Consider the following 26,294-nt stretch of genomic DNA (forward strand, 5'->3'; position numbering starts at 1 on the left):
CCTCCCACTCACCAATCCCAGAGATCCAATTTCTGTTTAAGGCACTGCCCCAAACACAACACTTGGCCATGAAGCCTCAGTACCATACGATATGTTCCTCGTCCCTGCTCCCATGGTTAGTCGGTTGTGAAGGTTCCAGAATTCTCTGGGAAACAGCCTCTCCCCTCTAGTCCCTCTGCCATCACCCACAGTCAGGCCCTTGACACCTATTGTCTGGACAGTTCAAATGCATCTTAGCCACTCCTCTCCAATCCAGTCCCAACGCCCAGTCTCCTAAGGGAGAGCTCACACCGGATCACTTCTCTGCTAACACATCCACTGCTCCCCACCTGCACCAGAAGAAACTCCCGGAAACCTCTTCATGAACAGGTAGGTCTCCAGCCACCTTTCCAATTGCTCGCCTCTGTGCATGTTCCACTTCAACAAAACTGAACAACATTTGACTCCCAATACTCGGTCTACGATCTCCTCGCCTTTGTGCCTTTGCTCAGCCTATTCTCTCTCCCAGAAACAGCCTTTCTCCACCTGCATCTCTGCAAGCCCAAATTCTACCCACAATTCCAAGCCTGGCTCCAATACCACAGTCTCCTGAAGACCTTTTCCAATCCATGCCTCCCTCAAACAGAATTCATCTCTCAGTCCTCTGGTTCCCGTATCATTTTGGTGACAAGTGTCTTGTGCCCTGGGTTTTGTCTGGTTGAGCTTTGTATTTGCCATGACGCAGAGCACAGTGCGGTGTCTTTAGACTCAGTGAGAATCTGATGAATGAATGGATAAGTCCCTGTTAGTCTTCTTTCTGGGTGAGAACTGCTAAGCTTTGAAAGGTGGCATTCCACAAAGACATCTCTAATCTATTGATTGGAATAATAAATAGATAATTAAATAAATAGATACAGGGTTCTGAGAAGCCAACCACGTCACATATATAACCTGCCTCTACTCTGGTGTATATGTTTATGGATGAATTGATTCCCATGGCAGGATTTCCTTTTGTCCGTGTTAGCAGTTTGGCTAACTCTTTTAGCTTTCAATCAGTTCTTCTGACACAGTAGTATTTTTAATATTTCTGACTTAACTAGATTCTGCTGAGACAACTAAGCTACTCTCAGAAAAGCCATTAAATTTCATGTAGATTGGAGGGGAAAAAACCCTGCAGTCACATTATAGTTTTATCACCATGACTCTGGCACTGAGAAACTATTTCTACAAAGCAGAGTCACACTGTGCCCTGCACATCTGGGGTCCATTCTGGGATGCAGAGCTGTAAATGTGGTTAGGGACTGTGACACCCCCCACTGTGTAGGAGAAGGACCAGCCTAAAGAAGCCAAATACCCCTTTCTGTGGAGGAAAAAACAACTGCGCCTCCTTCAGCTTTCGATAAAACATTTAGTCTTTGGAAAAAAGAAAAAAAATCCTTCCTCAAAAATGGCACGTAATGCTCCCTTGTCTATGGATGTTACTATATATTAATGAATAAGGAAATCAGTCCCATTTACATGGACCCCTTCCATTGTTTGAAATCATAATATCATTTAGAACCTTTCTATCATAACTGTTAGGGATGCTGCTGCTTCTTGGCTGGGGGGCCTAAGACAGGGCTGCTCAGTGAGGGGTTTGAAACTAGCAGTGCCAGCATCACCTGGGAGCTTGTTAGCATAAAAGGATCTCAGACCCCACTCCAGGTCTGCTCTATCAACACCTGTCTCCTCCGGTGACTTGTCTGCACTTTTATGTCTGAGAAGCACTGGTCAAAATCACAGTGTTTCTGAAACTTCCCTTTGAGTAAGAATCACTTGTAGTGCTTATACAACATATACAGTTTCCAAGGGTCATCCCATAGCACTGATTCAGAAAGTCTGGGATCAGATATAATTTTGGTTAAATGAGATAATGAAATTAATGTGACGTAGATGAGGCCTGACACACAGAAGGCAAAGAACAAACTCTAAGCCCTCCTGTCATCACCACTACAAGTAGGGTTGCCAGATTTAGCAAATAAAGCCACATGATGCCCAGTTAAATTTGAATTTCAGGTAAGCAAATAATTTATATACGTAAGTATATACCAAATATTGCATGAGACATACTTATATTAAAATATGATTTCTTTGTTATTTATCTCAAATTCAAATTTAACTGGCCATTCGGTATCCCTAACTACACTTGACTTCGGAATATCTGGGGCAGGGGAGTTGGCGGTAGATACGACTGGAAAAATATATTAGGCCCAGACTGTGGAGAGCTTGAATGCCATTCTAAGGAGTTTAAATCAATCTATACTTAACATTTTTGAGCAGGGACCTGATGTGACCCAAGCCCTCCACCCCCTACTGCTAGGAATGATCAGAAGACAAGGCAAGTGGGCTACAGGGACAAGAATCTCCATCCCAAAGACCCTTTAGGAAGGGAGACCAGAGGATCGTAGTCATAGCTAGTGATCATGTCATGAAGAATACAGAAGTTAAGAATTCCAAAATCTTAAATTTATTTTGTATTCATTCTAAACTCTTAAATTATTTATTTATACCCTGCCCTGACCCATAAAAATAATTTAAACCAGCTGCTTGACTCTTCTTTTTGAAGGAATAGCTGGTGCACAGCTGAGCCCTAGCCTTATTTACAGAGAGCTATCTGCAATTGGAGAGAAAAGATATCTAGTAACCCAACAAAAGCCAAATTTCCAATGTCCTTCCAATGCCTACTCTGTCAGAACCCAGAATTTGGTTTCCGGACGTTCCAAATCCCTGGTGCAAAGCTCAGTTGTAAAATCAATCAATTCTCCTAATCACAGTCTATTTGCTCTTATTTCCCATAATTCTTTTTCTTAATTGAAGTATAGTTAATTTACAATGTTGTGTTAGTTTCAAGTGTATAGCAAAGTGATTCGGTTATACATATATATATATATATATATATATATATATATATATATATTCTTTTCCAGATTTTTTCCATTATAGGTTATTACAAGATATTGAATATAGTTCCCTGTGCTTTACAGTTGGTCCTTGTCATTTAGCTATTTTATATATAGTAGTTTGTATCTGTTAATCCCAAACTCCTAATTTATCTCTCTCCTGGCCACCCTAACCCCTTTGGTATCCATAAATTTGTTTTCCATGTCTGTGAGTCTATTTCTGTTTTGTAAATAATTTGTATCTTTTTTTTTAGATTCCACATATGAGTGATATCATATGATATTTGTCTTTCTCTCTCTGACTTCCTTCACTGAATATGATACTCTCCAGGTCCATGCATATTGCTGCACATGGCATTACTTCATTCTTTTTTATGGCCAACTAACACATAATTCTTAATAAGCTTCGCTATCTAGCTTCCTAATCCACAGCACAGAAACATCAGGAGATGAATTAAAGACAGATAAAATGGCAACAGTGACAGGGTAACAGAAGGGGGTAAATAAAAAACAAAGTATAAAGAATAAAAATGAACATCCTGTATCATCAGGAAGCATTTAAATGATATATGATAAATTTAGATATCATATAAAACACTTTGATTTCCATTTAAAAAAACAGGCTTAAACACGAAGCGCTTTGATTTTTGAAGAGGTAAGCTTTGTACCAGGTATTTGGAATGTCCAGAAGAGGTAAGCTATTTTATTTACCAAAAATAAACACCTCACTTCTCAAAAAAGTTACATAAGTGAAGCGACACTTTTTAATCTAATGATTATGTATCTGACTCCAGGTGAACTAAAAATTGCCCCCAGAATGTTTTAGGTGTTGTTTGTTTCCCCTCTGATTTTTAAGTAGCCTAGTTGATCCACCCCAAATCCCTCCCTACATTCTTAAGTATTTCCCAGGAGGCTCAACAGAAATTCAGCAGCCCAGAATGTTCTTACATGAGAGGCCATTACAGCCAACTCCATGCCAGAATTTCTCAGGAATCCCTCAGGGAAAAAGCTATAGGGCGCAGCTGCTACTGACAAAGAATGGGGGGCCCATCAGGCCCTGATTCCTGTGAAGCTGCAAGAATCATGGCAGGAAAAGCTGTTCTGTTATTGCATTTTTTAAAAAAGTCTTTATTGAATTTGTTACAATATTGCTTCTTTTTTATGTTTTTCGGCTGCGAGGCATGTGGGATCTTAGCTCCCCGACCAGGGATCGAACCGGCACTCCCTGCATTGGAAGGCGAAGTCTTAGCCACTTAGCCACTTCCCCCAGGGAAGTCCCTGTTATTGCATTTTTATCTGTATAGGACTCACGGCCAGTTCCAGCATCTCCTCAAACACAGGAGACAGGTGAACTCCATCTATCTCTGAGGATGACGGGGCACACCTCCAAATGACCTCTTTCCTCCTGTTTTCTTTTTTTCCCTTTTTGTATTGTGTTAAAATTTATATAACATACGATTTGCCATTTTAACTATGTTTAAGTGTACACCTCGGTGGCATTAACTACATTCACGATGCCATGCAGCCATCACCACCACCTGTTTCCAAACTCTTTCGTCACTCCAAACAGAAACTCTGTAACCATTAACCGTTATCTCCCCATTCCCCTCTCCTTGTAGCGCCTGGTAATTCCAATCTACTTCCTGTCTCTATGAACCGGCCGATTCTAGATAATTCATGTAAGTGGAATCACACAATCTTTTGTCCTTTTGTGACTGGCTTATTTACCTAGCATGTTTTCAAGGTTCATCCATGTTGTGGCATGTATCAGAACTTAATTCTTTTTCTTCTTAAAATTTCTTTTTTGGCTTACTTTTTACGTGGTTTTTCTTGTTTTATTTTTTCTTATCATCCAATTTCTTTATCATCCTTCCTTCCAATTTTGGACGTCACTAACCACCACGCAGCTTCCTCCTGTCCATCCATTTCCTGCTTTAACATAACAAGGGGGAGATGCTGACTCCACCTTAAGGTGGAATCTTCTTTACACATTAGTTCGATCACTGTCAGGAAGCATCGGGCTGGAGAGACAGTAGCCTTGCTTCTCACAGAGGGTGTAACACAACGTGTTCTCATGGTCCACCTGAATTCCTAGAAGATTTCTTCGTGTGGTAGAAGTATCTTTGCTACGCCAACCTGAATGATCCTACAGAAGTCAAGGATGGTCCCTGAGTGCTGGGAGGAAGGTTCAAACAGAAGGCCACAGAGGTAAATTAGATTCTTGAATCTGGAGGTGAAAGCACCCTCCCCAATCCTCTCCCAAATATGCCCATGTCCTGCTCTCCCCCTCCTGACAATGGTACATCTCTCAGGAGGGGAGGAGAGCTCCCTTGGGTAGATTTGATTTTATGTAGTCGTTGGGAAGGGTAAAAGGACCCCGTGCTAAAATCTTGCTTGGGAGCTTAAACTTGACCTCTTACCATCAGTTCTCTCCTCTCTCTGATGGGCATGTTATGTTCATATTAACTGTGCCGTCATGTCACATGGTGTCAGCATTTTCGCAGAAAAGGGGGCACACAGATTTCATTCTCACTTTGCTTCACACAAATCCCTCCCAAGGCCTAAGATAGTCTTGGTAATGATTTTACTTAAAACTACTTTTTCTCTTCTCTTTGGACATTGTAAATACCTAAATTTAAATACCAAAAGCTATCGGGAACATAATTTATTTTGTGTATTGATCTTTGGTAATTCAAACGCTACAGAAATATTCCCCAAATGCCTTTTTCTCGGAAAAACAACAACAAATCTTTGTCTCTTAGAAGAAAGCTGTGCTCCAGCACTTACTTCAAAGCACCTTATTAACGTACCACACGAGGCAGAGCAGTTCCAACTTTCACATTTTCCCAACTTCACCAAGTGCACACTGAATGCTAAGCAGCCCCTTGAACTTCCCCTCTGCGAGCTTGAGCCTATGCTAGGTACCTAAGCAGAACTCCTCTCCCAGGCACTAACTGACGGTGCTATGGAGATGCCCTGCAACAGTGCCTGAGGTGAGGCTCAGTCCTGCTCTCTGTGAGCGCTTCCCCGGGCCTCAGGAGAGAAGCTGCTCTCCTTCCCTCCCTTTCCACGATGTGGCTGGGCCAACGTGATGGTACAGATGGGCTCTGACCACTCTACCAAGCCCCCGCCTGGCCACAGTGCAGGGTGGGGGGCTCTTACATGTGGGCGAGAACTCCCTCATCAGTGGCATAACTAGCAGGTCCACCGTCCTAAAGCAGAGCCTTCTCTCTTTCTTTTAATGGTAATTATATCGATGTCAGTTATTGAGGATAATGGTGCAAAGTTTCCAGAGGAGACTGCGTGAACGCAAACCTGAGACAGGCAGACAAAGTGGGCAAAGCATGAAGCCCGTTGCATGCTCGATTCCCCAACGCCCAAGGGAACCCCATCCTGTCCTCCATGCAAGGACCCTCCTTTGGGGGCTGAAGGGCGGCACGTCTTTGATATGCCCACTCCCCTAATTTTTGCTCTGCTCCTTGCCCTTGAGATGCCAGAAACACAGGTTAGTGCTGGAAGGAAAACCTAGCTATGATCATGATCAGATGAGATCTGGAAATTCCCCCCCATCCCCCCGGCCCCCAGCCCCTATGTCCTGGGGCTCTGGGCCTCAGAGCTTCCCAGATCTCCACCCAGAGTCTCTGGAGCACCAGCCTGTCTCCAAAGGATGCAAAGAGGAGGCTATGCTCTCTCTCTCAGCTCAACACAGCGGGCAGGCCAGTGACTACAGAAGCCAAGCACCTCCCAGTCCTGCTGAGCCAAACGCAAGCCCCAGGTGGACGGGACTCGACCACACTGTTGAAGGGGTTTCCACCCCATTCCTTTGAGAGAAACCTCCTGGTGTCAGATTTTGGAATGAATGAAATAGGAACCTTAAGACAAGGAAACCTATGATTGATGGAAGTTGTAAATGTCGTTTCCTGTTTGTTTTTTTTCCAAAAAAAATAAACCTCAGCAACTTCTGGGCCACCAATACACACATGCTCCCTGGTTAGGAGTGGGACTGACGCCCCTGATGGAAGCATTTTTCATAGCCCTAAGTCCATGCTAGGTCCAGTCTCTCCAACTCTACCGTTCTGAGGCATTAAAAGGCAGTCCCTCATTTCTCAACATTTCCCAAATATTTTAAGCTAGTTTGACAGTTTGACACATGATGTGCTAAAATAAACCTCATACTAATCTGAGTGTGCTTAACATCCAACAACTGTAACTGCTTATGTGAACGTCTATAGAGTTATATTTGCACTTTTTTATTTTTTAAAATATAAATTTATTCATTTATTCTTTTGGCTGCGTTGGGTCTTCGTTGCTGCTCGCGGGCTTTCTCTAGTTGTGGGGAGCGGGGGCTACTCTTCGTTGCGGTGCGTGGGCTTCTCATTGCGGTGACTTCTCTCTTTTTTCATTCATTCATTCATTCATTCATTTACTTATTGACTTACTCATTATTTTTGACTACATTGGGTTTTTGTTGTTGCACACAGGTTTTCTCTAGTTGCCACGAGTGGGTCTACTCTTTGTTATGGTGCGCGGGCTTCTCATCGCAGTGGCTTATCTTGTTGCAGAGCACGGGCTCTAGGCGCGTGGGCTTCGTACTTGCAGCACGTGGGCTCAGTAGTGGTGGCTCGTGGGCTCTAGAGTGCAGGCTCAGTAGTTGTGGTGCACAGGCTTAGTTGCTCCGTGGCATGTGGGATCTTCCCAGGCCAGGGCTCAGACCCATGTCCCCTGCATTGGCAGGTGAATTCTTAACCACTGTGCCACCAGGGACGTCCCTATATTTGCACTTTAGTTATACTTTCCCCTTGATCATTTTTACTCCTTTGAATATTCTGAATCTGCCCTAAGTTCTTGGAGGGGTAAGACCATGGTTTCTTATCTCCCTTCTCCTTTGTATCTCCTGAGGTTCCTCACTACCTAATGTTGATCCCCAAGTAACAGAGCCTCCAGGCGCAAAAGGCACCTCTGTGTGACTGAGAAAAGGTGCTCATCTGGGTGGATGAATGACAAAAGGAACCTCTTTGGAGTAGAAGAATTAGAAAGTCAACCCTTCCTCCAGGCAGGTGGAAAGAGCCCCAGCCTGGGTGAGTGGCTTGGTGAGTAGAGGAGGGCTGGATTCCAGCCCCTTCATCACCAGCCTGGTGTCTTTGTGCAGGTCACAACCTGCACAACTGTACATGGCAGCCCCACAAATTAAGCTGGCTATGGAAAGTACTTTCATTAGGATTTGCAACAGTTTTCTCAGCTGTCAGCTTCTCTTTTTCCAGACTCTGTCTTGAGAGTAAAAAAATAAATTTAATGGTAGAAATAAGCATATTCCAATATTGAGAAATATTTGCTCATTCCTAATATGCACAAGAAGACTGCATTTTTTTTCATTGTGGTAAAGTATTCATAAAATTTATCATCTTCACCATCTTTAACAGAGAGATGTGAAAATAATTTAAGGAACATTACATTTTATTTTTAAGCAAATTCCTTACATTTAAAATTTTTAATGGGAAGAAGTCATTGTTTGCCGATCATTTTGTATTTGATTACAGACCTTAGTTTTGAAATTGAAGGTAAGAACAATAACCAAGGACCTCTTTTACTTTTCCTCTCACAACCTTAAAGACCAATAAGAAATTTCAAAGTGTAAGATAAGAATGTCAGTTTGCAAATACGTGGGTTGGGAATACGTACATCAGCAATTCATCAGACTAATGCTTCAAGATGAATGTAATCAAATCGTTTCCTACTCTCTGAAGCATTCTGCAGAAAGCTTAAGTCCTATAAAAGCCCTTGTTATGTGAGAATATTGAGACATTAGATTTCCCATGAAAAGGTGCAGTTGCATCTTGGTGTTTAGAATTCAAACCTACAAGTCTGTATTATTTTTATTTGGTTTGATCCAGTTATCGGATGATTCACAATTCTGATTGCCTTATTTAAACCAAAGTCCACAATTAACAGATTCCCTAATCCGATGACACATCACCAAGTTCTCCAGTGTCTTCACTGTGAATGCCAGACTGAATTAGGATATGTAAAGCCAGTACTCCCAGTGGATCAGAATCCTCACCCAGGCATAATCTAGGACATAGCGATATAGGGACTCAGGATGCAAGAATCAGCCTTCAGGTTCAAAGCTGTATTGTGGGAAATCCCCCAGGGACCATCCGGGTGACAGAGGGCATGTACTATCACGCTTTCACAGTCCCAGAACGTACTTATTGGTGAGTTTCAGGAATGCAACACAGAGTTTCTGTTCACTCCTCTCCTGTAGACTCCTTGGATGGAGGAATCTTTTCAGGTTACTTAGTCCGTCTCCATTCGGATGTCAGAAACCTCTCTTTTCCCAGAAGCATGTGAAAGACCCAAGGGAATAAGACACAGGAGTATAATGGCAATGAATTATTGAGTCTTCTTTTCCCATTTGCAATAATGAATCCAAATAAGGTTTTGTTAGTTTTGGTGGAAGGATGTTCTCTCTGAGTCAATAATAAGTTTTTAATTCCAGTTAGGATCACTATGACAGCAAGAGGCTAAACAGAGCCAGAGGGCGCACTCACAACAGAGATCAAACCTCCCTCCAAGATACAGAGGCAGACGTAGAGAACAATGGGATTGGGCAGGCTGCAGAGCTGCTGATCCTGAAACCTGCAGCGTATACTTTTAGGGTACAAAGCTACAGGTTTTAAGAGCACACCTAGATGCCAAATGACTAAAATCTTAGAATAAAGCTAATGAGGAGAAACTCTGCATCACTCTTTGTTACCAGCTTGGATATATGCTGGTCCCCTGGCAGCACTGGGCAGGGGTGATACACACCTGGAAAGATGCTAAGTACACAGGGAGGAAGTCACTGCACTTTGCTGGCAGTCTAGTGGTCAACCAATGTCAGTGGGACTTAAAAAAGGGGATCTCAGAAACGTGAAGCTTTCTTCCCCCCACAAATACAGACATCTAGATATAAAGCAGCTAGAAATCCCAGCAAACTTGTTCTTGTTTTGTTAATAGCTAAAGGAATAAGGGACCATATGGAGGGATGGAGAAAGAAATTAGGTTTGAGTTCAAGTCATATCCATCCAGCCCAGCCTTCAAGGAAACTACCCTTTCTGTAAGTGGTAAATGAAAATTAAAGAGAGAGAGAGAGAGAGAATTCTGTATGTTCTAAGGAATTCCACACCATCCAAGTAAAAACTATAAAAAGAGGTTAAAAGACATGCTTAAAGGCTTACCAGAGATCTTTTTTTTTCTGTTTTATTTACTATCGTATCTCTAGAGTTTAAAACAGTGCTTGTCACATAGTAGGTGATGTAAAAGACCCAAGGAAATAAGACCCAGGAATATAATGGCAATAAATTATTGAGTCTTCTTTAATTTTAATTCTTTTTTTCAACAAATTTTTGTTGAATGAACACTACAGTTGTCAATGGGAGATAAAGGAATGCCAAAGAGTCTGCCTTGAAATGATTGATAGCAAAATATTGAGTAAAGTGAAAATCACTGCTCCATTCCTAGCCAGAAATATATCATAAACTCACAAAAATCTGTATTTATTCTAGAATTATTTAGAAATATTTTAAAAACTTTCAAGAGCTTCCAAAAATGAAAAAAAAAGGTCAAGTAAAATTCCATACATACAAATATACTCTTCTTAATGCTTTAAATGTTCTTGGTCTAGCTCTGCTTTTGCCCAATATGCCAATCAAATCTAGCCATTATTGTAGATGTTTTAAAGGAAAACTAGTATGTACTGCAGATGGGATATTTCTCTGGGAAACCCAGGTGATGACCCAAGTAGGCCTCCCAGGGTGATAGCTACTTCCTCCCAATCCTGGTCTGGACCTTGGTTCTACATGTTCAGAAACCGGACATGGCAGCACACCAAGGAGAGATCTGTCTCTCAGAAGCAGACTCCCAATAGTCAACCTCACCATAGACTGATGGAAAAAGCCCAGTTAGTAAAAACAAAAAACCACAGAATTGCCAAGAAGACTGGCATCCTTTGGGAAGCACATTCCTGATGGGCAAATTCTAGAGAGCTAAACTTGAAGTCTTCGTGTTACTTTGGAGCATAGAGTTAGAACAAGAGGTCTTAGCTACAGGATTCATACCTTCACGAACTCTAGGCCAACACTGCCTAATGCAGCCTTCGCTACGATAGGAATACATGTAGCCCTCAAACCAGACAGGTTAAATCCTTTGGTCAGGAGACCCCAACCCCGAGCAGCATTTAGAAGGGCATTGCCAACATCTGTATCTATACTTTCCCTTTTGTGTTCCTCCATTACTGTTGAATTCCCATTCAAAACAACACATTTTAATTTAGATATGTCTATACCTTCAATGGGGTCTTAAAGTGTTAATGATCTCAAAGACTGTCATTCATTCATTCAACAAATATTTGTTGAGATCCTACCATGTACCAGGCACTGATCTGGGCAGGGAGAATACAATAGTGAATAACACACAAAACCCCCTGGTCCCAAGGGGCTTACATTCCTTCTCTTTAACTTCTGCTACTCTGCCTCTTTAAGATGACTTTGCACTACGGGCTGATTGTATAGGTTAATTCTCCAAGGCAATCAAATCTCTCACTTGTGACTGCTGCCATTATGTGCTTCCTATAAATACAAAAAACAGGTGGTACCTTCTATTAGGGTTTTAGAAAAGGGAGAAAGATGTGTAAGTTCATCAGGTGATTACACTACTGGAGTCCAGAAGCAAAAAGTGAATTTCTAGGTCATTGCTTGAGATACCAGAGTGACACAGTCTTGCCAATCATTGAGAGCCTTGTATTCTTCCAGGAGCAAACCCAATCAAGAGCATTTTAAATAAAAATATTAGAGAACTGGAAAGGAGCGTGGGATTAGGAGTTGTTCTATATGCGTGTGTTCTATAGTCTGTCTCAGCTAATACCTAGCCACGGGCTAGGCAAGTCACCCGAACTCCCTAGGTCTCCTACCCTCATCTTTAAGACGACAGGGTTTGCCTCCATCACTAAGGCACCAACACCTGGAATATACCATGATCTCCCCTGATAACAGGAACCAAGCCTTATTCATCTCAGTTTCCTTACAGGGCCTTGGGCCATGCCGCATACATAATGACCACTCCATAAATACTGCTTTATCAAACACTGAACCTACTGTAATACCAGTGCGGCAGCTGAAGTCACTGATATTCCAGAAGATACCTTTAAACATTGTGTTGTTGCTGTTTGGCTATGGAATCCTTTATTCACATAAACTGCAGAAGTAGGAGATGAATCTGAGTCTGCTCTGGTGATGCAGGTCCCATCACCACCCCCTCCCCTACTCCATCTATCTCCAAAGAGGGCTACACAGAACCAAAGTGTCTAAATGAACATATACCTCAAATTTAAAAGTGTCCCCATGCAGGTGAATTTATTTCTGGCTATCAGATATTTGGGGGCCAAAAGATTCTCCAACACCTTGCTAAACTGACAGGTACCTTCATTTGGCCATTTTCTGCCTTCTGTTTAGCTATGTTCTCCATGGTTCGCCTCCCTCTTCAGACTCCCTCGTCTATCCTCTGGTCCTGACTACTCTCCTACCCATCAGAGCAACACCCTCCAAATGGACCTCATCAGTATCCCCACGTGCTCTGTCTTCTCTGTCTTCAATCTCAGTTGCCCATACCAATGCTCGCCCAGCCTCTCAAGCCCAACCCCTTGGATGTCATCCTCAATTCTCTACTTACCATCTTTCTCATTCACCAAATCCTGCCATGTCTCTTTTAGAAACATTTCCCTATTCTTACCCTGTTAACTGATTTAGTTCAAGAGTCTACTATCTTTTGCCCGCACTTTCTTGTTAGCCTCCTAACTGACTTTCATGCCTCTAACAGTTATTATAGCAACTATCATTTATTAGGGTTTTCTACATATTAGGTACTTTGCTAAAAGCTATATACACATTCTCTCATTTGATCCTCCCAATCTAATTGAGTATTCTTATTCCCGGTGTACAGATGTGAGGCACAGAGAAATGTCCATTACTTGCAAATCATCACACGTAAAGTAAGTAGCAGAGACTTAGATTTCATGTCCATTTGACTTTATAAGACTCTTTCCCATCTAATTCACTTCCCACACTGCTGCCAGAGGTGGTTCTCTAAACTACAGGTCTGATGATGCCATCTTGCGTACTACAGAATAAAACCCAACCCCCTTGTCTTGGTATTAAGGTCTTTCACAATTTGCCCCACAACTTGACCTTGTCTGCCCCAACAAGATCTGCCTGTCATGGCGAACTCCCCACAACCCCCCACAAAGTTCAGATCCTTTGACAACTTTAACATCTTCCTGGAATGCCATTCTCCCTCTTTTCTGCCTGGTGAACTCTTATTTATTCCTCAAAACGCTATTTAAATATCACTTCCTAGATTAATTTTTTACCACTTCCCAAAGGAATTCCTCTGTGATTCTACAGCATTGTGTTCAATAACTCTGTCATGGAAAAAACATAATGTACTTACATTGATCTCCACAAGGTACTTATACCACTGGAAAAAAAAGTTCCTGGATGACACAGATCACAATATACTCATCAGAATATCTCCTGATGTACCTTGCCAGGTATCTGGCTCACAGTTGGTGCTCAACTAATACTTATCGAATGAAATGGCCTTGCTATTTCCATTTTGTTTAACTCCTTTCACTTTTTTTTTTTTTTTTTTTTTTTTGCAGTACGCGGGCTTCTCACTGTTGTGGCCTCTCCCGTTGCGGAGCACAGGCTCCGGACGCGCAGGCTCAGCGGCCATGGCTCACGGGCCCAGCCGCTCCGCGGCATGTGGGATCTTCCCGGACCAGGGCACGAACCCGTGTCCCCTACATCGGCAGGCGGACTCTCAACCACTGCGCCACCAGGGAAGCCCTCCTTTCACTTTTTAATCCTACAGTAATCTGGCTTTGTCCCAACTACACTACCAAAACTCATCCTGAAAATCACCAGGCCATGTGGAAATTAGGCATTATAGTTGATAAATGATAGAAGAAACACTTAGATGATGTTTAGTTATCATTGAGTTCAGGCTTAGTTCCCACTATGCTTTGGTTAAGGATATATTATTTTCCATCTATTTTGTACTAGTCAACACTTGGCCACGATCATGTTTTAATTCCTGAAAATTACTAAGCTTTGTGATCCCCATCCAGAAAGCAGGCAGACCAATAATGATCAGGCTTCCTGCTTCACTAGGTGGGTCTCAGGAGGAAACAGCCCCCTCTGAAGGAAGAGCACAAGGAAAGAGCAGCCAGTGAGGTGCTTGCTGTGCTCTGAGGGGCGAGAGCTGCCTTAGGGCTGATACCGCCACACATCCTTCCTGCCTGGGGCTTTCCTTAGAACCCAACCCGCCCCGCTCAACTACTCTTAGAGGAACTAAGATGTGGTCAGAGAGGGCTCACTCACACTGCATCAGCTGTGAGGCACAGCACTGGGAAGGGAGAATGCTTGATGCCTGTGCGACCCTGTGACAGGGGCTGGGAATCTGGAGGATGTACTGTCACTTCACTCGATACACAGACTCTTCCCTTAAAAAGACTTCCTAGCCCGGCACGCCGTGCCTGTTTGAAGAACCATTAGTAGCAGCCAAAACCTTCTTAACATGCCAGGCCTGAGGAGCCCGTTTCAATCTTTACAACAAGACTGGGCAGCACCTAAGACTCGCACATCCCTTCCTTCTTCCAGCAACTTGCGGACCTCCTCTCTCTCCTGGATGCTTCTTTACAGCCTCCTTGAGGACATTTTCCTCACCACCAGTCCCACAAGCAGTATCTGGCAGGAAGCCGCCCTCTCCCTGGTTAAGGTCGTGGGCAGTTTCATCTTAAATGAGATGGCCCTCAAAATGCTCGGCACCTTAGCCCAAATGGGCAGTGGCCCACTGGGCGCTCTTCTTCGGTTGCTCGCCCCCCCAAATCTCCAAGTGATGAGTCTAAAACTAAACCTTTCTTCTTTCTCCCTCATGCTGAAACCTATACTCTGCATTACCTAACTTGATGGATCGCCTTCCTTTCAGAAACTGCCCTCTTCCTCCCCCTTCCAAACTAACCAATGACCAGATCCTTACTGACTCCACCCCTGGACCAGCTCTCCAATCCACACCTTCCTTCCAGTGCCTCAGTCAGGTCTGTACCCCTTACGTGGGCTCCCAGCCTGAAGTCTCTTTATTTACACTTCCCTTCTGGTTATTGATACTTGCTTCCTTGTCCTGGCGGTGTGCAGACATCTGTCGTTTCTCCGTGCTGAACTATGACTTCCTTGGATACACAAACCCTCTTTTGTTTTTGTTTTTTGTCCTGTTATCCCCTGTGGTAACATTGTGATTTGCACATAATAAATTCTCAGTAAACAGACTTTGGCAATAGAAAATGGATCATCTTAAAGGGATGGTACTTATGCCCCCAAAGGACAGCTCATTAGATAATTAATTAAATATTTGCTCTAACCTCTTCCCAGCCCGATTAACAATGTTACATATGCACACAGGCCATATGCACAGACACACGCACACAAGGTATGCCCTTGACTACCTGGAAGTCAATCTTCTAGCAAACACAAAGAGAGGAGCTATCTTCCCCAAAATTAAAACATAAATTGGTTAGCATTTTTCATTCCTAGTTTTCCTTGAGGGAAATGACACAGTGCTTAGTGGCAAATGAGAAATTATTTTGCAAATTTATCTCCTCCCAAGGCTACCAAACATGGGTCATGCATCTTCCTCTCTTGCATTTTGATCCCACTGCTATGACTTAGTGTGGTAATTATATTACAAAGCTATTATCCGATGAAATGAAAATGGCAAAACAATTTACATGCTTGTCTAAAAAAGACTCCATTAGAATGCAATTATAAGTGAAATTACAATGGCAAATTAATTGAAATGCGAGTCTGAAAGGCACAGTTAGGAGACCATTAAAATGCTTCTGTGGAGGACTCCCAACATGGAGTGAAACCACACATTCCTGGGGCCACATTTTTAATTCACTAAAGCAGGCAACATTTACGAAGAGATGAAAATATCTGCGCTCCTATTGTTCCCCAGCATTATCTACACTTGTGCATGCCACCTGGGAGTGTGCAGCACCATCAGGGTTTATGGGTTTATGGGAAAGACTGACAGGAGCCCCGCATGTGATACTGCACTTCCATTCAGCACAGAGAAGATAAAGGGCAAGCTCAGCTTAGATTTTTCTGAAATGCTTCCAATACAAAAGCTAGGATCATAACATGAAAAGTTTGCTACTCTAAACTTAAGCCTGCAAGTATTGAATATTTGTGTAGATGTATTTCTAACTATCTGTCTTCTTAAAACATTCTGCTGATATATTCCATTAGCAAAATCATGATAAATATTTTGACTCCGAGGCTTACAGTGGGTAGACTTGCTCACGAAGGAAAAAACAATAAACAAAATGCAGTGCTACGTATGAAACAGATATGCTGAAATGATCAATCTGACAAATAACTAAGGACCCTCCTCTGAACCATGATTTCCATTTTGATAGTTGAACACACAAATGAATCTAACAGCAAAAGCCATGCAATCAATATACGTCCCCACTCCCTCTCCTTCACCCCTCCTGGCTTCTACGGATCCATCTCTTCCAGGTACGAAATTAAAGAAACAAATGCCTAAGTCAGACAGAGAAAGACAAGTATCACATGATATCACTTATATGCAGAATCTAAAAAATTAATACAGATGAACTTATTTACAAAACAGAAACTCACAGACAGACTCACAGACTCACAGACATAGCAAACAAACTTACTGTCACCAAAGGAGAAAGGGAGGGAAGAGATGAATTAGAAGTTTGGGATGAAAATATACACACTACTATATATAAAATAGATATACAACAAGGACCTAATGTATAGCACAGGGAACTATACTCAATATTTTGTAATAACCTATAATGGAAAAGAATCTAAAAAAGATATATAGGTATAACAATCATTTCGCTGTATACCTGCAACTAACACATTGTAAATCGACTATATTTCAATAAAAATTTTTTAAAAATAAAATTTTATAATGACTATTTAAAAATAAAAAAAGAAACAGATGCTAGGAGTGGATCATATAAGAGAAACAAGATGTAAATCCTGTCTCATGCATGATTCTCTCTCTTATGTTGTCATAGAGCAGGTAAGTAGATGACATTTAATTTTTTTTACACAGAAAAATTCTCAGCATCAATAAGTGTAACATTACTTAATAGAGTTACTAAACTACAAAAAGATTTGTATGCTTTGGTTTTTCAAACTTTAGTTTTAAAAAGTCCCTTGGAAACAGAGACACCAAGTATTCTTTCTTTCTTTCACAGACTCTGAAACACATAAAGGTTTAATATGCACATAAACATGTTCTCTGAGGTGAGCTGAGCAAAAGGGGTTTGAAAGGCCTCATGACTTAATGTACCAAGTGTTTGACGTGGACCTTAAGCTTTGGGGATAGTCTGCTGTGCGCATGTTCCTTGGCCTTCTTATTTTCACTCCCATAGGCAAGTGGGAATGTTAACTACAGCTGTGTAACAATACGAACCTTGAGTGCATGGTAACTTTAAAACAAAAATCAAACCTGCTCTCTAGATATTTTATAGAGAGATATTATTTTAACACATATAATTTAAATATTAATATGATTTGAAATCGATTTTTAAGTCCTATGAGGAAAGGAAGTTTTTCCAGTGTAGGCAAAAAGGTACAAACTTGGAAAAGGAAAAAGTAATCTAGAGACAATTCTATAAGTAAAGGTAACTGAAAAAAACCAACAAGCAAACATACACATAGATTATAGAAAAAATAAAAATTGTTAGAGTCCCGAAATTATTTAAACCATAATGTTATAGATAAATTTGAAATTTGATATCACATTAGTCAGAGTTTTATAGAATTAACCTCTGTATTTAGAAAAGTGTCAGATAAGTTTCATATAATGGCTTTGGAAGTTAATAAAGGAGAAACTAATGCAACATTTGTAATAGTGTAAGTTAAAATGTATTGCTCTAACTTACTTCAAAATGCATAAAAATAAAAGTGGGATTGATGGATAGACAGACAGATAGATGGATGGCTAGGTGATAAAGAAAATACAGTAAATCTTAACTAGAGAATCTGGGTGGTGGATATATATGGGCATCACTGTACCATTCTTTTGATTCCTTTGCATGTTTAAAATTTTTCAGGTGTTGGAAAAAATGCAGGGCTCCATACGAAAAGTATTTATTCTATTTGTTAACTGTCCTCAACAAATAAAGCAGTTTCAGAATGTGCCTCTCTGACACGATGCACTCACCTAGCCATCCGGATCCCGAATCTGGTATGCACAGGTCTGTCTCAGCGCTGGGCAAAACAAAGCCCACGACAAACACCTCCACGCCATCTGCCATCAGGGCCATGCCCAGGACAAAGAAAAGGGCCCACTGGAAGCGGCCGTGACCACACTCTTGGATTATCAGCTCATACTGCTGGGCTAGTTCTTCCTCGTCAGCTCTCCTCTCTGATTCCAGCTCCTGGCGGTCCTTGTACTCATTGCCCTTGGGCTGCCCCACCGCCACAATGCTGTCTTTCCCTTGGTTCATGTTGGGGATGCCCTGATACTCCCCTTCGTAGATTTCATCATCTTCATCGTGACCCTCAGTTGCTTCACTGGAGCCTTCATCATCATTGGCCTCCCCATTATAGGTTTCTCCCGGTGGGTAATAGTCATCATCCTCTTCCTCGTCTTGGAACCGACTGTAGGACCTCTGGGTGTATTCATCCTGGGCCCGGTCCACTGCTTGATTCACCTTCTTTACAGTCTGTTTCTTCACCTCTCTGGCAATGTCCTTGGCACCCTTCATCAGTGAAGTCCTATCCTTATAGGAGTCTTCCATCTTACCTCAACTGATGGCCAATGAGAAGATGGGAATTTTTCACAGACTCTGGTCAGTGGTTCAGTCCTGACAGCATCATCCACTTTGGGTTCAAAATGGAACTGCAAGAGAAGAAAAACCACAGAAGATATTTTTAATTTTTTTCCATGTCTTTTTCACCATCTAATTCTTGGTCTCTTTTCACTGGTCCCATAGACTTAGACACAGAATTCACTTTTCCTTTCTTTTGAGCACTCAGTTTGCTGGTTCTCTGCTCAAGTGAGATCAGAACTTGGAGTATTTAGGGTTTTTACTATTATTATTATTGTTTTTAAGGAACTCTGTCTCCTGGGTAAGTTTGCATAGAATGCACAAGCATTCCCCTGAAAATACAACGGAATATCTTAACACCTTTATAAGTACATCCAACTTATTTCGAAAGTGCTAGAAAGACAGACCCTGACGGAGACAAGTAATATTGCTCACAGATACATACATATGCTGCAAAGGCAAACCCAGAATAATAAAAGAATCCTGTCTGACCTCATTCCCTCACAATGAAAAAACAAACAAAACAATAAGCAAGCATCCCTATACACAATGCTATCAAATCATATATGGGTACACCTCATTTTACTGTGCTTTGCTTTATTGAGCTCTGCAGATACTGTATTTCCTTTTTTTTTTTTTCTTTTCGCAGTACACGGGCCTCTCGCTGTTGTGGCCTCTCCCGTTGCGGAGCACAGGCTCCGGACGCGTAGGCTCAGCGGCCATGGCTCACGGGCCCAGCCACTCCGCGGCATGTGGGATCCTCCCGGACTGGGGCACAAACCCTTGTCCCCTGCATCGGCAGGCGGACTCTCAACCACCGCGCCACCAGGGAAGCCCAGATACTGTGTTTTCAACACGTTGAAGGTTTGTGGCAGCCGAGGGTCAAGCAAATCTATTAGCGCCATTTTTGCAACAATATTTGCTCACTTTGTCTCTCTGTCACATTTTGGAAATTCTTGTAATATTTCAAACTTTTTCCTTATTTGTCATGTGATCTGTGATCAGTGATCTTTGATGTCACTACTATGACTTGCTGAAGGCTCAAGTGATGTTTAGCGTTTTTTAGCAATAAAGCATTTTCTAATTAAGGTATGGTCTATTATTTTTTAGATATAATGCTATTGCACACTTAACCAACTACAGTATAGTATAAACGTAACTTTTACAGCACTGGGAAAGCAAACAAATTTGTGTGACTTGCTTTATTGCAATATTCACTTTACCATGGCAGTCTGGAACCAAACCAGCAATATCTCTGAGTTATGCCTATAAATATTTATAAAATACATTTCCTTTCTACCTTCATTGTATCTCCTTCCAGTAAATGATAACAGAGACTCACATGGCACCCCAAACTGACAATGAGTATTCTCCCCTAGTATGGCAGTCATATCTGTAGGAAATTGGAAGCGTTCATCAAATGATTTGACAGACATTTTTGACAATCACTGAATTAGAACATGTGACTTGTCCAGTGGGGATGTGCCCTTTCAGAAGCCACCCCCAGGCCAGCAGGGACAGGGAAGCCACTCCCTTCCCAACGCACCCTGTAAGAACCCCAGGCTTTGTCCCTACCTTCTTCATCTCTAGACACCCACCCCGCTAACACACACACACTGCCTGCCACCTTATCTGACTGCAGTTAGCTGCTGCCTTGGATACCAGAGTCAGCAGCCTCCCAGGACCCATCACTTGGTCCTTTCTCGTGGACAGCCCCTTAGGTCCTGGCTCAATCAGGCTGACTTCTTTCACTGTCCACTGAACTGTCTGCTCTGGTGGCCCAAGTCAGCCAATATCAGGCCCACCTTGCACAGAAATGATATGAAGGTGAAAAAAATCATTCTCCCCCGTCATTAATTCCCCAAGCCTTGTGCTGTAGCAGTATTCCAAATACTGATTCATAGAATGGCCATTTCTACTCTCTTCTTTTGCATCCAGTGTAAAATACTTGGTAAGCGGCTATTACAAATGTACATTTAAACTGCTCTTCCAGACATGACAGACACACCCAGCAATAGAGACAAAAAGATGTTTGTTTGTAAATGGACTGGGCATCATTACCACTGGATACCTGCAAATGGCCAGTAGGCAAAACGGAAGCACGGCTCTGCTCAGGCCTGTGTTTTAGAAAAAGACAAAATGAAATGAAAATAAACATATGATTACAAGGCTTTTTTGCCAAATGTCTTAACGATGTCCCTGTTTGTTCTCCCTTTTCTTTCTGTTTTGGAGAGCTGAGAGGCAGGGGAAGGGAGAGATGGGAGGATCCATATGGAGAGTAAGATGGGAAGGCAGTGAGAAACGAGGTTGAGGATGGAGCACTCGGAAAGGTAAGGGGGAGGCAGGAGAAGAGAGAAGAAGGGAGGATGACGATAGAGGATGTTGGCGATGGAGAGATGTCTCCTACTTAAAAAATGAAAAGCAAAATTAAAAGATTTCACACAACAAATAGAGCCAACTGGTCTACCATTCATAAATGGACGGTTAAATCAGACACGGCACATCAGCTGCTTCCTGGGCACCACGGCAGCAAAAACACCATTAAATGAAAAGACCGGTGAGTGTGAAAGCAGAGCCTGACCCCTGTGACATGCCATCTACAAACAGCATGCTGGTTAGTGACGGGAAGCTTCCTCAATTGTTTTTTCTAATAAACAGTAAAGAAATTGACTGTATTTGACTCTCCTGCTTTCGTTCCCAGGCACAAATCTTCTCATCACAGGCTTTAAGGGGCTCTCACCCACCAAAATTTCCTAGTATGGGAGCCACGTCGATGACAGGAAACAGGCATGGTGTCCTGAAAGTCATGATTGTGACTAGAAAACGGATACTTCTAACTCCCTAAGGAATCCAATCACATGAGTAATGAAGACATTTAAAAAAATTTTACAATTAAACATTTTGGTTTTGAAAAAGAGAAAAAAAACACCTCTTGTAAAACCGTTTTTGACTCTGAGGTTAAAACAAAGCTGGCGTGTCTGTAAGTTCTCTTTGGGACTCTGGGTTCCTCAGCCGAAAATCGAGGCTCCAGTTGATTTCTGGATCGTTGACGGAAGAGATTAGGTCTTACAGTTTGTAGTCTCACTAAAGTAAAGCAGATTTTTCAGTGCTTTTGCATTACAACGGGCAATGAGGAATTCTTATTCAAAACTTCGGTTTAAATCCAGATGTTTGTAGATGTCGCCACTGGAGGAAGACTCGGGGAAGGGCAGGATCGGAGGACTTAACATTTTATTTTGGGGCCATTGCAGATTCACATGAAGTCCTAAGAAATAACACCAAGAGACCGAGGACTTCATGTGAATCTGTGATGGCCCCAAAATAAAATGTTAAACCGGAAAGTAAGTTTCTACCACCTATACCTGGAAAATATGCAAGATGTTTGGCCAGTGGGCAGATTACACAGGGGGAGAGTTATCTATGACTATTACTCTTTCTGGTAAATGGAAAAATGCAAAAAGCTGGGCTCCTTCCAAAGGTCACCAGGAAGATGGCGGCCTGGGATCTGTGCTGGAAGGCCAGGCCTGCCTCAAAGCAGCAGTTCTCAGGTGTGGCCTGCACACCAGGGGTGGCCTAAGGGACGTCCATGAGCAGCTGCTTATCACATCATCAATGTCTGCAAACAACATACCTCCGTTTCAGGGTGAATCACCCAGTTACACCACATATACGTGCCAGGCACCGTTTTAATGAAAAACGGTTGATGTAGTGTTTACTCTATGCCAAGAACTGTGATAAGAATTTTACAGTAAGTGCCCTACATAGGAACCTTCAAGTTGCGAACTGTCAAAAGATGCGAACGTGTGTTTGCACGTCCAATCACGTAAGTTATTCCGTGTGTCTGGCATACATTGTCACGTGAGTGCATCCTCTACAAGTGGCTGTGCTTTTGTGTACTTTACTATACAGTACTGTATAGAGTACAGTACTAGAGTATCTTTATATCAAGCCCAGGATGTTCAGAGGCAAGGGTAAAAGCAGCAGAGATGTAGCTGGTACTGCTAAGAAGCGCCAAGTGATAACAATGGAAACAAAAGTGAAAATAATTGAGTGGAGCGAGGTGAAAAGATGCTAGATGTCGCTCGTTCTTATAACGTGAACTGTTCAACCACTGGCATTATTCTAAAGAACAAGGACAAGATCATGAAAACGTGAAGTCTGCTGTGTCAATGATGTTGACAATAATATTGAAGAAGCGTGGAAAAGCGATGGAGATGGAGAAACTTCTCAGCATCAAGTCCTGCTCAGCTTAATGCTGATTCAAGAGAAAGCTAAAAGCCTTTATGAAGACTTGAAGAAGAAACACAGTGAAGAATCAGAGGGCATGTCTTTTAATGCCATCCACGGCTGGTTTTATGCGTTCAAGGCTAGAGCCAACCTTCACAATGTAAAAGTAAGTGGCGAGGCAGCGAGTGCAGATACGGTAGCAGCCCATGAATTTCCTGAAACGCTTCGAGTAATTATTGATGAAGACACGTATTTACCTGAGCAGGTTTTTAATGTGGATGAGACAGGGCTGTACTGGAAGAGGATGCCAGACCAAAGTTACATCAGTAAGGAGGAAAAGGTGATGCCAGGCTATACAGCAGCAAAGGATAGGCTAACCCTGTTGTTTGGTGGCAATGCTTCCGGCAATATGAAGCTGACGCTCTCTTAGTTTATCATTCAGAGAACCCAACAGCCCTTAAAAACATAGCCAAGAGAGCCAAACACTCTTCCTTGTGTTTGTATGGAAGAGTAACCCCAAAGCCTGGGTTACACAGGCCATTTTCCAGGACTGGTTTTTCCACCACTTTATCCTGGAGGTAGAGAAATATTGCTTGGAGAAGGACATCCCATTCAATATTCTTTTGCTGCTCGACAATACTCTGGGCCACCCCCCATTTATGGACGACTTTCATCCCAAGGTCAAAGTAGTGCATCTGCCATCAAATACTACGTCGCCCATCCAACCTATGGACCAGGGAGTCATAGCGACTTTTAAGAAATATTATTTACGTCACGCTTTTCATCGGGAAGTAAAGGAGAGTGATGAATCAGGAACAACCTTGAGACAATTTTGGAAGGACTATAACATTTACAAGGCCATAAAAAACACTGACTTTGCCTGACGTGAGGTTACAGCCATTACCGTGGGGTTTGGAAGAACCTCTGCCCACAGTTTGTTCACGATTTCCGTGGATTTGAGAAGGTGGGTGAGGAGTCCAAAGAGGTCTTCAGCAACTTAGTGACCCTTAGCAAGAAGCTGGAGCTAGATCTGTAAGACGATGACTTCACTGAACTCCTTGCTGTGGAATTAGAGGCCCAGAGAAAGGACAAAGAGAGACAGGAGAAAGACGAAGTAACTGAAGAACCAAAGAGATTCATGATGTAGAAATGGCAAGGGGATTTTCTTTATTTGAGGAGGCACTGTTAGTTTTTGAGGCACAGGACCCAGACGTAGAACAGTACACGAAGGTTGCAGCAGTCGTTCAGAATGCAATCCAGTGCTACTGTGTCACCTATGATGAGAAAAAAAGAGCTACTACCCAGACATCACTGGATCGTTTTTTCAAGAGGGTAGATAGAATTGAATCCAGCAAGGAACCAGAACCTGTACATCAACGTCAGGTGTGAGTGAAATTGCACCTTGCCCTCCTTCTCCTATTGCTGACGATCCTTCAGCTCTACCATATCCCACCTCCTCTCCCTCCTCCAGTCAGTAACTCTTCTTGCCTGTTCACTCAGTGCCAGCCCCTGTATGCCAGCTGTTGTACTGTACTATACTTTTCAAAGTACTGTAAGATTAAAAATGTTTTCTGTATTTTTTGTTTGTTTTTTATGTATTATTTGTGTGAAAAGTATTGTAAACCTATAACAGTACAGTACTATCTAGCCAATTGTGTTAGTTGGGTACCTAGGCTAACTTTGTCGGACTTACGAACAAACGAAGGTGCTCTCAGAACGGAACTTGTTCGTATGTAGGGGACTTACTGTACATACATTCTTTTATTCTTTTATTTAATTCTTACTCAATCCTACAAAATAGATATTATAGTGTCCATTTTACAGGTGAGAAAATTAAGGCTTACTGAGATTAAATAACTAGCCCAAGGTCACAAACCTTGTCAGAGGCAATGCTGGCACTCAAGCTCAACGGTCTGACCCCACAGGCTTGCCCTTCTCCCCATCTGCTTCACACAGTGCGCTCCCTGAGGTCTTAATAAATTCAGTAGCATTCTTCCTAGTCATTACTGTTCATTCTGGTAACTTGTCTTTCCTATACACAAATGGTTTTATAGCCTCTTGGCTAAATCGTGATATAGGTTCTGAAACAAGAATTACCGTGATATCTTTCATCAGTGATGGGCTTTATATGGATAGTAATTTCAAAATATGGTCTTGTTTGTTCAGATAAACTAGCCCAAGATGTTGGCTATACTTCAAAAGATAAGAGAGTCATGTTAAATAAGACGTCTGGAGCCAGGAAGGCAGGGATGAAGCTCTAACCTCCAGGGAAGCACATGCTGCCCCTTCTTTATTCTCATCAGTGTGCTTCTCCACGAAACAAGGAAAACGATATACTTTACAGTGTGCTGAGGGTTAGATGAGCTGGTGTTTTTACTGTGCTCAGGACAGAAGTCGATGTATATTAAGTACTTTTAATTTGGGTTCCCCAGAAGCAGAGCCTGTGAGGAGGAGTCAGGTGTGAATCGTTTATTACAGAAGAACTGGTAAGGGAGTGGGCGAAGTCATTGTGGGTGCAGGCAAGGGTGGGAGACGATCAACATAGGACCACAATTTTAGGCAGTATGCTGTGGGGCAAGCGTCAGGCTGATTCTGCAGAGCAAGTCAGGAATGGAAGTTATGCCCGAGTTATTCCCACTCAAGGCAAAGGTGCTGGGCTTTCCTGCTCCCCACACCTGCCCACTGTTGGCTACGTGCCGTCCGCACCCCTTCCCCGCCCCGGGCGAGGATGGAACATAGGCACTTCCAACTCTGACTCAAAAGGCAAAGCAGTTCCAGTAGCACAAGGGTGGTCCTCTGAAGAGATACAGGTGCTGGCTGATGGAAGCAAAGACACACGGTATCTGGTCAGAGCATTAACAGTATCTCCCATAATTAGCATTTAATAAATACTTGTTTAGATGCCCGCTAATCATTGTAAGTGGCAGGACCCACAGATGATTAAAAACTATATTTATAGAAGCAGCTGTAACAACTGAGTAATATTTACAGCAAAGCTTATGTGATATAGTTAATGATACGCACAATCTTGTGTGTGACAATCATTTTGCACAAATGACATGTCACACAAATAAATGAGAGGTATTCTGGCAAGACAGAGTTTTAGCTTTTCTTTTTTTCCCTTTGATGGTTCATGCCAAACAGCATGTATCCACTAACACCACCTCTTATTTCAAAACCATCCTACACATGTTCCCATCATGGACAATCCCCACACATGCACACACGTGTTCTCT

At 42.4% G+C, this 26,294-nt stretch overlaps 1 protein-coding gene across 1 annotated transcript in view; it reads right to left on the reverse strand.

Moving 5' to 3' along the window:
* SV2C (synaptic vesicle glycoprotein 2C) overlaps positions 1–26,294 on the reverse strand; it is a 245,242-nt gene that overhangs the window by 165,602 nt on the left and 53,346 nt on the right. The window contains exon 2 of the mRNA XM_027100796.1: positions 18,222–18,902. Within this exon, the coding sequence (XP_026956597.1) occupies positions 18,222–18,801 (580 nt within the window). The 5' untranslated portion in view covers positions 18,802–18,902. The remainder of the gene's footprint in view (positions 1–18,221; positions 18,903–26,294) is intronic.

This window comes from Aethalodelphis obliquidens, unplaced genomic scaffold (assembly GCF_003676395.1).
Source record: "Aethalodelphis obliquidens isolate GAN/ISIS:26980383/991018 unplaced genomic scaffold, ASM367639v1 scaffold4, whole genome shotgun sequence".
Taxonomy (NCBI): domain Eukaryota; kingdom Metazoa; phylum Chordata; class Mammalia; order Artiodactyla; family Delphinidae; genus Aethalodelphis; species Aethalodelphis obliquidens.